Source organism: Hibiscus syriacus, unplaced genomic scaffold, assembly GCF_006381635.1.
Source record: "Hibiscus syriacus cultivar Baekdansim isolate YM2019G1 unplaced genomic scaffold, ASM638163v2 tig00110279_pilon, whole genome shotgun sequence".
Lineage (NCBI taxonomy): Eukaryota > Viridiplantae > Streptophyta > Magnoliopsida > Malvales > Malvaceae > Hibiscus > Hibiscus syriacus.
Window position 1 is genome coordinate 67,264 of NW_024062659.1, and position 12,557 is coordinate 79,820.

Below are 12,557 nucleotides of genomic sequence, written 5' to 3' on the forward strand. Positions count from 1 at the left end.
GTTGGCTGTTAGGTGTGTGAGCATAACTTGCTTTAAACTTCGAAACCGATCCGGTCGGGATTTGCTCGAGTCGGTTTGTTTAAAACTGTTTTGGCTCAAATTTGTTACGAGTTTCAATCCAAGATCTATTTGCGAAATGAATGGTTTAATAGATTGTTTTTATCGAGGGAGAGCCTAACCACGGCTAAGGAAATATTTGACTGAAAATATTATAAAACTCATAATATTTTAGATTGGACGTAACTTAAAATATTAATTTTTTTCTTAATATTTTTTTTTGTTAAAAGTTTTCTTTATAATATTTTCGGTTAAACATAAAATATTAAAATAATAACATTTTAGGTTGCGTCTAAATTAAAATTTTATGATACTTGTAACATCTAAGATCACACATTTTTTATTGTTCTTTTGCTTTAAATTAGATCGTTGTACCTTGTAATGTTTGATTTATATTTTTAAATGTTTGATTTTTGTACTTTTGCCTGCAGCTTTTCACACACGTCATTCGTTCTCGTGTTAATCGGACACGTATAGTAAAATGTACTTGAAACAACAATTTGTACTAAAACTAGAAAAGCATTGAAGCTGTGTTCTTAGTTTGCAGAACCGAAGTTCACAGAGTGAAAATGGGCAACCCTTGAAGAAGTTGTCGAACAAGAGTTTATATAATTCGGGATTTAAATTGTAATTGCGATAGAACTTCAACCGCGAAATGACGATCATAACATCGCGCTTTACAGGCAGAAAATTACAAAAGGCCGACATATGAGGAGGTTAGGAAGACCTTCAAGCCTTCCTTTAGTGACATTGGCAAAGCTGACGAATTTAAATCGACGAGATGATGAATACTATGTTGTGTTTTGTAAGGTTTCTATGTTTCTTTTTCTTGGTGAAGGCATCGTTTTCATTGTTTGCATTCAGGTTTGGCCGTCAGATATTTGTATGTTCTATCATATTTCTCTACTTCATAATTATATCTTTTATATAGATGAGATTGTGTTTTATAAGATTAAACTGTATATTTTATAAGATACTAATTTATAGATGAGATTGTGTTATAAAATAATTTAGGTACTAAATACTAATTTATCTTTAATTATATGTATCAAAAAGTCAATCGGACCAAATCTAATATCACACTTGTATTATAGATGAGATTGTGTTTTATAAGATTAAACTATTATAGATGAGATTGTGTTTTATAAGATTAAACTGTATATTTTATCTTATTATTTTTAATAGTACATGATAATTACAAGGTAATATATGTTCATAATTTCTTTTGTTATTAACAATACTTTTATATTTACATCGTTGAATCTCATATCAATAGCTTAATTTATTGACTCGTAATCTTAAATTATTATTATTATTATTATTATCTTTTTGTTGCCCTATTGATTCTAAGGGTATATATTGACTAATTTAGATCGACCCGTATCGTACACCGGGTTTTATTGGGTGAGTTTCCCAATAGTGATTTTCTTTCTGCATCTATAAGGACTCAAATCTGAAACCCTACTTAAATGATATCAAATTGCTTATCACTTGAACTAACCCGTGTTTGTTCATAATCATAAATTATTGAATGCCTGTAACGTTCACAAACCAAATATTATAATATTATATCATAATATAAAATTACATTCTATGGTCTTAAATAATATAAATTGAAATGTCTCCTTCATTCAATTCATTGATATCAATTTAATTGAGAATAAAATGACTCATTTATAAGATTATAATTTAATTTTTATTTATAGTAATAAATAATTATCATGACAACTAATTAATTCATTAAATTGAATAAAGTATTCTTATAATATATAACTATTTCTATAAATTTTATTATTAAAAAATTAATTATGTATTATCTTTTAATGAATTTTTTGGTTGTATTCTAGTGATAATAAATACGAAGAAAAAACAGTGCTTAGCGAGCTCGAAAATTTTGCCGACCCACGGTCTTGGTTTTAAGGAGTTGAAGCAAATAAACAATGCGTTGTAGTAGTAGTAGTAGCTCAAGGATGAAGAATCTTGAAGACGCCATTATCGCAGAGCTTTCTGCTTCAACAAGCCCTTCAATGGCGATAGACCCTGAGCTCGTACGCCTTCGCTTGCAGCAGTTGCTTCCTTCTTTCCAAACCCCCGTTCACCCTCCTTACTCTTCGGTAACTGTCAATCTCCCTTTCTTTTTCAAGAAAGAATTCTTTCTATTTCTTTCAATTACCCTGTTGTTTGATGTTCGATTCTGTAATTTTATTGAAGTTTTGTTGAATTTGCGTGCAACCCAGATCTTTAATTTGTTTTTTTATATATAGATACTTATATGGAAGATTATTGAATTGGGAATCCAAGATATGACGGCAAAAAAACCCGTTTTCCTCTTTAGAAAAGAATTGAAATTTTAGGTCTTTAATTGTTTATTTATCTTCTCACTGTTGCCTTTCTTGGTGTTTTTTTAAAAAACTATTTAGATGATTCGACAAGCAATTTTGAAATTAAATGAGGAGTGTGGATCAACTGAGGAGGCTATGTCGAGGCATATAGAGAAAGAACACCCGGGTTTGCCATTCGCCCATGCTAGTTTCTTGAGTCATCATCTGAAGAAGCTTTGTAGTGAGGGAGAGCTTATATGTGTTCGTAATGAACGGTATATGATCAATGTGGATGATGATGTTATCGAGAATGTTGAGAAGGGCGATCGTGCCTTAGTCCAAAGGGGGAGTGAAGTTGAGGCTGTTGATGGCTGGAGTGGGGTAAATGAGGATCGAGCTCCGGAATCTGAGAATCAATATGAAGTTGGAAGACGAAGTGCTGAAGTGGATGCCCGGAATACAGCGTGTGAGCAAAGAATGGAAGCTGGAAGGGAGTCAGTTCAATCGGTTCAAGAAGGTCTAAACTTTAGCGGACAAATCAAACCAGGTAACCAGTTAAAGATATTTTGTGCGAATGGAGACATTGTATCAGGTAACGATGAACAGTATATGGTCCAAGTGGACGATGGTGATTTCGGGAATGAGGAAATGAATCATGGATTGAATGTCTCAAATAGCGATGAGAAGGAAGGTCAAACCTTGATTCAATTAAGTGGGAGAAGAGTCGAGGCTATTGATGGATGGAGTGGGGTGAATGGTGATCAAGCTGCGGAATCTGAGAATCGATGTGAAGTTGAAAGAACAGAGGGACCCAAAGAACAGAAGGAAGTCGTGAAGGAACCACTTACAGATGCTCAAGAAGAAAGTCAAAACTTTAGTGGTCAAATTGAAGTGAGTCATCATTTGGAAAAGCACATGGAGATTGATTGTGCCAATAACGAACACTATATGGTCCAGGTGGATGGTGGTGATTTGGACAAAGAAGATGAGGAGATGAGTCATCGGTTAAGCATTTCAGATAGAGATGAGAAGGAAGATCAAACCGTTGTCCAAGTAAAGGGGAGAGAAGTTGAGGCTATTGATGGCTCAAATGGGATCAATGGTGATCAAGATGCTGAATCTGAGAATCAATGTGAAGTAAAGGGGGAAGAAGTTGAGGCTATTGATGGTTCAAATGGGATCAATGGCGATCAAGATACTGAATCTGAGAATCGATGTGAAGTAAAGGGGGGAGAAGTTGAGGCTATTGATGGCTCAAATGGGGTAAACTGCGGTCAAGCTGCGGAATCTGAGAATCGATGTGAAGTAAAGGGGAGGGAAGTTGAGGGTATTGATGGCTCGGATGGGGTAAACTGCGGTCAATCTTTGGAATCTGAGGATCGATGCGAAGTTGAAAGATTTAATGTTGAAGTGAGCAGTCAAAATAAAACATGTGAGAAAATAATGGAAGGATTTGAAGAACAAAACGAAGTGGCAGAAGAAGTCGATGCAGCAAAAGGAATGCTAACTAAGGTGGCTCAAAAACGAAGGGGACAAAAGAGAAAAAGACAGAAGAATACTAAACGACAGATAAAGGTAGTTCATCCTATATAAAATCTGTTTATTGTATTCCAATTAGCTATATTTTCTTCATATAGTTCTTGTAAAAAAAAAACTGAACAAATAAAACACGACTGACCTGGTTGGGCTTAGTTGGGTGAATTAAAGGAGAATTGGGGTTTTGATAATGCTTATTGCTGTCTACTGTGCTTATGACACTATTATATGAATTCTGCTTATTGTAATGTTGCAATTTCTTTGTGTGAGATAAAGGATTGTTTGAATTGGTCATTTCATGTGCACAAAGATTATTTCCATTGAGAGAACTATTCAGTGTCCCCACAACCACAAATAATGTGTTGGAAATGCTCAAGTCCTTAAGTACCGTGATTTATGTGTCACATTTCGAATGGAAGTGATATTTGTTGACGTAGGGTAATTGTTGCATAAAATCCTCTCTTTTGACTAATTTTCTGATGATTTTTAGATCTTCATATTTTAGGTCACCCTTTAATCAATGCTAACATTGTTACATTACAGAAAGAGGGTTTCCATCATCAGTTGAGCATTTCAGATAGAGTTGAGAAGAAAGATCTAACCTTAGTCCAAGTTGTGGAATCTGAGAATCAACGGGAAATTGGAGGACATAGTGTTGAAGTCAGTGATCAAAATATAGCATGCAAGCAAAGAATGGAGGAACTTGAAGAACAAAACGAAGGCAGAAAGGAATCACTTAAAGAGGTTCAAGAAGAAAGACTAAACTCTAGTGGTCCAATAGAGGTGGCTGATGAAGTCAATGTTGCAGTAGAAAAGCTAACTAAGGTGACTCGAAACCGAAGGGGACTAAAGAGAAAACGACAAGCGAAAACTAAAGGACAGAGAAAGGTAGTTAATCTCTATTTTTGAAAGAAAAGTGGGGTCTCGTTAAACATAAGTAATATAACAACTGTTTTTAGTATTCCATTTAGCTATACTATTTTCCTATAGTTGTGATAAAATGGTTATAAACTGAACAGATAAAATATGCTTATCTGGTTGGGTTTAGTTTGGGGGAAAAAAAGGTGAATTGGGTTTTCGATAACACTTATTGCTGTTTACATTCTTAAAGTAATGTTTCAATCTCTTAGTATGATAAAGGTTTGTCTGAATTGGTTATTTCTTGTCAAAAAATATTATTTTCATTGAAATAACCATTCAGAATCCTCACAAATGATGTGTCGTAAATGGTCAGAGTTCTTGAGTACCTTGATTTACATGTTAAATTACATGTAAAGAGTTTCCATTGTTGGCATATTTTCGGTCGGGGGATATCATCATTCTTCAGTTGCTTTCTATAATTGCAAAGATTGCAGTATGCAGTATTTATTTGTGATTGAACTTTCAAAACAAACAACTTATTGAGATTTAATTCTTTGTTGAACTGAAACAGGTTCTGAAGAGTGATGATGATATCCCCCAGCCTACCATGGAAGTCGAGAAGAAATATGTCGAGGAGCAACAACAGCAAATGGAGGGTGGAAGTGGAGTAACAAAATCTGCTGGTAAACAAGAGCAACTACAGCAGTGTAAGATGATTAGTGAGCAAGTCCACCCACACAGCCTGAAAATCGACATCAGAACCAACATGCTGGTATTGCCTTGTGATAGGGATGTAAAAGACGTGAAGACTCGTCCAAAGCGTTCTGTCCGTCTTTTAGAAAAGCAAAAGAAAGAACCTTTAAAGCATGAGGAGCAGCAGAAAAGAAAGCTTCGCGACAAAAGATGGCGTTCCTTTATTGTTTGTGCACTACCAGCACCGCAATCAAGGACAAATATTGACCTGAATGCAGGTAAGCGAGTGACAGACTCGAGGTCTGCATCTCTTGGATTGAGAGAGTCAGGGGAGATCCTTTTAAGGCAACTTAAGCGTTCTACTCCTACAAAGCCTAGAGGTCTTCGAGGGAATACATCTAAGAGGTATACTCAAAGTGAGCCAAAACCAGATCGTGTGTCCAAAGATCTAGAATTCGAGAAGCAAGAACAGAAGCTTCGAGAACCAGAAAAGCTCCCGGAATATGAATTAAAGACCAAGCTAGCAAATTTTGGGGGTGATAAGGCAGCTGTATCGCCATCAATTAAAGGGAAAGCCTCAATGGATCAAGGGAACCAAACGGGTTTGTCAGGGGAGATCCTTTTAAGGCAACTTAAGCGTTCTACTCCTACGGAGCCTAGAGGTCTTTGGGAGAAAAAATCTAAAAGGTTTTCACAAAGTGTGCCAAAACCAGATGGTATTTCCAAAGATGTAGAACTCGAGAAGCAAGAACAGCGGCAGTTTCGAGAACCCAAAAAGCTTGAAAAGTATGAAATAAAGACCAAGCAAGCAAAATTTGGTGGTGACAAGGCAACTGTATCCCCATCAATTAAAGTGAAAGCCTCAATGGGTTTGTCTATTGTTTGTGCTTTGCCGGCATCACAGTCAAGGACAAATATTAACTCAAAGGCACGTATGCCACCGACAGACTCCATGTCCGCATCTCCTGAATCGAGGGAGTCAGGGGAGATCCTTTTACGGAGTCTTAAGCATTCTACTCCTAGAAAGCCTAGAGGTATTTGGAGGAGTACACCTAAGAGGTTCACTCAAAGTGAGCCAAAACCAGAGCAAGCAAATTTTGGGGGTGAGGAGGCAACTGTATCCCCATCAAATAAGGTGAAAGACCCCATGGATCCAGGGCACCAAAGGGACCGAATAAAGGTTTATGTTCGGAGAAGCAAATCCCAGCTAAAAGAACCCGGAAACCACAGCATTTGAAAAGAAACAGCTATGGGAGTTCCACATCTGTGACTGAATCAAAAATGACCAAGGGTTCCTTCCTGAGAACCTCAATCATCTGTAAAGAAAAAAGGGGTACTTTCCTGTTGAATCTACCTAGTGGTTATGCAGTTGGCATCCATATTAACTATGGTACCGTGCCGCCGGTTTGTCTGTTTTCTTCTTGCTATGGTGTTAGCTCTGTCACAGACTATTTTCTATGGCTTATCGTTGATCGAATGCTGACCCCGGTGAACCTTTGTTTATTTTCTGTTTCTGCTTTGAAACTATATGCTTGCTTCTGGTTTACCCATTTCTATCTTCAGATCTTTTGAAAGCATTGATATAAACTTATTGTTGATATTAGTGATACTAATGTTTTCCATGCATTATATTCACATTCTGGATTTGGGTAATTATTTGATACATGTGATCGATGTATAATAATACTTTATTTATTTTAATGTTTTTTTTTTGTAAAATCATGTATCGTAATTATGTCCGAGGATAATTTATTGGCATAATGCCAAAAAAACCCTTCATTTTTGATCATTTGATCACTTTAACCCTTATCCTATTTTTTAGTTAGTTTAACCTTTAACATTTCACTTTTGGTTAGAATAATTATCATTTGATGAAAATTGTTAACTTTTATTTGAATGGAAATTATTAATCGATTAATGTCGATTGTTAATATAACAAATTAACCTTCTCCAATAAAGTTACAAAGTGAATTGGCAAATTGTCTAAAAAGATAGGGCCAAATAAGGGTCACTTTTATTATTGAGAGTTAGAATAATTTAAGAAGAGAATAGAGCCTAAAATGGTATGCAATTAAATGTTAATGGCTATTTATAGTATTATCTCTATGTTCTAATGTAGGTTTGATATATAATTAGCATTGAATTTATTAGGGGTGGTAGACGGGTAAAATTTTGTGGATTTCGCATCTTATCCGCATCACTTGGGAAGGGGATGGGTATTAGTTTAGTGAGTAGTGGGCGAATGTGAATATAAAAAGTCATACCCGCCGTAGGTAGTGGGTCGGTGATGGGTTTAAGATCTTACTCGCTTCGCATCCCCCCTATATCTTCCCACCGACTAACTATCCACAATATAAAGTTTAGACCATTACGAATTTAAATATAATTTCAAAGATTATCTTGTAAATATTAAGATTTTGTAGGATATGATCAGTAATTTAATCAAATATTAAAGTATAAATATTTTTTAAATTAAAGTATGTCGTTTCTCCTATCTCAAATTGGTGGGTATACACGGGTACAAACTTGTACGGGATAGGTGGTAGATAACCAGTTAGATAATGGGTGTGGAGATGAATTTAAGAATGTAACCGCGTGGGCGGGTGTGGATTTAAAATTTTTACTCGTAGGTGTGAGTAAGTCGTTAATACGAAAATATTAAGTTGGTATGGTGATGGGAGAAAGGGTATACGCACATGTCCCGCTCGTTTGTCATTCCTAAAATTTATCAACTTCTTTCAATTGTTTTTTTTATCCAATTCAGTCCTTGAATTAGCCATGACTTTACAATGTGGTGACTGAATTTAAATAATTTTTAACATATGGTGATAATTTAAATAATTTTTAGCATGTGATGATATGGATATTTTAATAACCAATGGAATTGCAACATGCATTATTAATTATTAAATTGAAATATCACATCATATACGTAACAAATTGAAGCTATAAATCTAATAAAAACAGAACGCAGAGATAAAATATTTAAAAAATACAAGTTTAACTGCCAAAATAGACATCAAATCATAGATTAAACTTCTAGAATAAAAATATTGAAAAATTAATAATAAAAGAACAAAGCAAAAACAGATAGAAGAAAGACTTCTATAATTATAAACAAAAAAAAGTTGAAAAGGGATTGGAATTAATAAAGATAAAGAAAAGTTATAAAACGGTCCCTTGATTATAGGGTATTACTTTGTTAAATATCTTAGTTATAAAAAATTACAAAATAGTTCTCTATAGGGAGTTACTTTGTTGAATCTCTTAACTACTAAAAGTTACAAAATGGTCACCCAAACTATTGTTAAAAAAATTGAAGATTGTCTGAGCTATATGTTAACCTACTGACTGAGATATGATAAATTTTGATCTCATAATCTCAAACGACTATCGTATCTCAATAATCATGTTAATGTCCAACTCGGATGACTGTTAATGTTTTAATGAAAAAGTACTAGTTTGCAACATAATTAATAATTGACTGACTATTTTATAACTTTTGATAGTTGAAGAGTTTTGTAAAATAGTATTATATAGTCGAGGGAACATTTGTAGTTTATCCTATTAACTAATGTAGGGACAAGTCAGATGATCCAACCCATGTCCTAAGCATACTCATTGGGCTATCATTACATAAATTATTAATATCCACTTCGATAAACGCGCAACTTACTTGTATCTCTACTGTTAAGCAACACGGTTTCGCCGCCCCCACCGGTGGCGCCCACCGTCATTTCAAACTATAAAAACACCGTAAACTCAAACGCTATTATCAAATATCAATCCAAAGCCATGGGATCAAAATCTATCTGCGTAACTCCTTTCCTTTCACGCCTCCCAAATCACTGACCCAGGAAATCGACCTCCAAGGCGACGCCGACGATATCCGCCACCAGAAGATCGGATAACGATGATGACCCAAACTGCAACTGCGGCGGAGGACGACGGCGACCCTTCGATGAAAACATGATTGTTCTGCGGAAAAGGATACACGAGATGAAGATGATCGAGCGGAACTACGAGCCGCCGGCGGATTGGATGGAGTGGGAGAAACGTTATTACACGAGCTACGATTCGATCATATGCGATGTTCTGGGCGTTTTGCAGTCGGTGTTGATGAATACACAGCCGAGCTTCGCCGTGGGGATGGTTGCTTTGATGGTGTTGAGTTTGCCGGCGTCGGCGGCTTTCGTTGTTTTGCATGCCGTTGACGTGATTAAGAGAATAGTCGAAAGTGAGATTCATTTATGATATAAAATCCATAATGAAATCTGAAATATAATACTTAAGAGTGTTGAAATATTAATTATATAATATAATATAATACGTAAATTTATTTATTATAGTCACTTAATTGTAATTTATCGGGAAATTTTTTTGGTAAGGAGTATCATGACTATTAATGTTTGTAGACTTTCGATGTAGGTTTCTTTTATTGGTATTTTTCTCGATTTGTGATTCTACATGATTACATGGTTGGTAGTTTTTTCGAAGCCTGGTTTCTCTGTTTGTTTGTACAAGACGATCCGTTGTTTATCGTTAGGGTTGAACAAAACTCGACTCGACAAATAGTCCATTGGTTTTTACTTTTTAATTTTGCTCATTTTTTCTTTAAATTCGCTTTTATCTAAAATACATTCTATTTTTTTATTTGAAAAATGCATTCGACTTTGTTATTCTTACAAATAGGCCCTTGTTTTTTTTTGTTTTTAATTATTTTCAATTTGTGCACAAAAAGAAAAACAAAAGAAAATCTAATTTAGCAGAACAATAAGGACAAAAAAATGTAACTTATAAATTTTATCACTTCAAATTTTTTTTTCTTATTTTGATCATTAAAATTTATTTTTTTAAATCACTCATTAAATTTTTTATTTATTTCTATTTTGATCACTTGAATATTAAATAAAAATAAAAGAGTGACATGACAGCCACATCTATTGATATAAATTGATTTTTATTGACATGAATCTCATGTCATTTTTCTTTTTTCGTACTTTTTAGTTTTTTTTAAAGATGAAAATTTTATAGTTTCATGCTTATGTCATATTGAGGACACTAAAATTGTAATTCTCTAACGCTTTCTCTGATCACTCAAAATATTGATGAACTCATCTTATTATCTCTTACCACTCTATAAGTTTAAATTTTACCTAAATCGCTTTAAGACTCATAAAACTCCAAATCACTCTAATCTTTAATATCCACAATCTTTAAACTATCAGTTTTGGCCCGTTTTAGTACCTAAAATATCAATTTTGGCCCGTTTTAGTACCTAAACTTTCAATTTCTTTAAAAAAATCAACGTTAAATTTTGAACAAGGGTACTAAAATGAAACAAAAACAAAACTTTAGGTATGGTTTTGAAAAAATTGAAAGTCTAGGTACTAAAAAGGACCAAAATAGATAGTTGAGGTACTAAACTCATAATTTACCCAATCATAAACAGTTACGTGGTGGAACGAACTGCAGCAGTAATCGCCTGCTCTTTCTCAGTATTTCTAACGCAAAATCTAATGCTCTCTCACTTTCACTATCTTTGATCGAATCCTTCGTCAGTAAGATCTCTTCTCTTTAATTTATTTTCCTTTTAAATTTGTATTATTTATTAATGATCGTACATATTTTTATGTTTCGATTTCGCGTTGGTGAATTTGATTCCAAAAAAAGGTAAAAATGTCCGGCGTATCACTTGCTATGGCTCTTAGAAGTGATCCCGATCACACGGTGGCGGCAGGAGAAAAACCGGAGCGCAAACCGCAGCTACAGCCGCAATCGGAGGTGGGCGGCAGCATAATGGGATCGTTGCGTGTGATCGAGCTCCAACTGGTGGTTTTCATCATGGTTTTCTCGATTAGCGGCCTCGTCCCGCTCATCGATTTAGTCTTCCCCGCCTTCGCCTCCGCTTATATCATCGGCCTCTCGCGCTTCGCCTTCCCGTCCTGCGGTTACGTGCCGACCGCCTCGCAAGAGATTTTCCACGGCAGCAAACTCTTCAGGCTCTACGTGGTCATCGGGACGACCATCGGGCTTTTCTTGCCGCTCGCTTACGTCTTGGGCGGCTTCGCGAGGGGCGAAGATCATGATGTTCGAGCGGCGACGCCGCACTTGTTCTTGCTCTCGTTTCAGATTCTAACGGAGAATGTGATCGGCGGACTGTCTTTGTTTTCACCGCCGGTGAGAGCACTCGTACCGTTGCTATATACAGTCCGGAGGATCTTCGTTCTCATCGACTGGATCCATGATGTTTGGCTCATCAAAGCTCTGCCTACAGATGCACGACTGAAGGTAAATTTTCTCAACAAAATCCGCCACTGTCGATCATTCGACGTCTAGTTTACGATTACATCGGTTGTGCAGGACATCGTATGGCATTGGTTTGGGAAAGGCCTGGCGGTTGCGAACCTATTGTACTTCTCTATCAATCTCTTTCTCTTTTTGATTCCGCGATTCCTTCCTCAAGCATTCGAGAGGTATTTTAAGGAAAGGGTTGAGATACACGGCAAGACGGCGGAGGATAACCGTCCTACGGCGGCGAACAAGCCTCAGTCCACCAATAAGAAAGTAGATTGACTCGGAATGTGTTCAATTGCTCAAATTCGGATGTAAATGTTTAGACAATGGCATGTGTTTGATATACATTAATTATTATTTTAGTTTAGAAATAATGTAAAAAATTACTTTATTATAAATTACATAAATGATTCCCGATTATAGGATACTGTCTTATTAGGTATTTCGATTATTAAATGTTACAAAATTGTCCTCGAACTATAGAATATTATTTGTTGAGTTCATTGACTATCAAAGTTATAAAATGACCACCCGATTATTTATTATGTTCTAAACTCTTTTTCCGTTAAAGTGACGATATTCTGAGCTAAACGTTGATCTATTGATTGTGATATGATAAAAGTTGATCTTAGAATTTCAAACGACTATTATATCTCAATCATCATGTTAATGTCCAACTTAAACAACTGCCAATTTTTTAACGGAAAATGACGAATTTGGAATATAATGATTAATGAATAGTCATGTGATTATTTTGTAACTTTTAATTGTCGAGGAAGTTAACAAAGTAAC

At 35.4% G+C, this 12,557-nt stretch overlaps 2 protein-coding genes across 3 annotated transcripts; both read left to right on the forward strand.

Moving 5' to 3' along the window:
• Positions 1-1,954: 1,954 nt before the first annotated feature.
• LOC120115836 (trichohyalin-like) lies at positions 1,955-6,980 on the forward strand. Of its 2 annotated transcripts, XM_039136439.1 has the most exons (5): positions 1,955-2,171; positions 2,478-3,515; positions 3,768-3,953; positions 4,458-4,802; positions 5,347-6,980. In XM_039136439.1, exons 1-5 carry the CDS (start codon positions 1,998-2,000, stop codon positions 6,703-6,705), a joined length of 3,102 nt encoding a protein of 1,033 aa, XP_038992370.1. In that variant the 5' UTR covers positions 1,955-1,997; the 3' UTR covers positions 6,706-6,980. The 2 variants fall into 2 exon arrangements, with proteins under 2 accessions (XP_038992370.1, XP_038992371.1); XM_039136440.1 differs by lacking the exon at positions 4,458-4,802.
• Positions 6,981-11,147: 4,167 nt separating this feature from the next.
• LOC120115959 lies at positions 11,148-12,044 on the forward strand. Its single transcript, XM_039136562.1, has 2 exons — positions 11,148-11,759; positions 11,832-12,044. The coding sequence occupies exons 1-2, from the start codon at positions 11,148-11,150 to the stop codon at positions 12,042-12,044; spliced, it is 825 nt and encodes a 274-aa protein (XP_038992493.1).
• Positions 12,045-12,557: the final 513 nt, after the last annotated feature.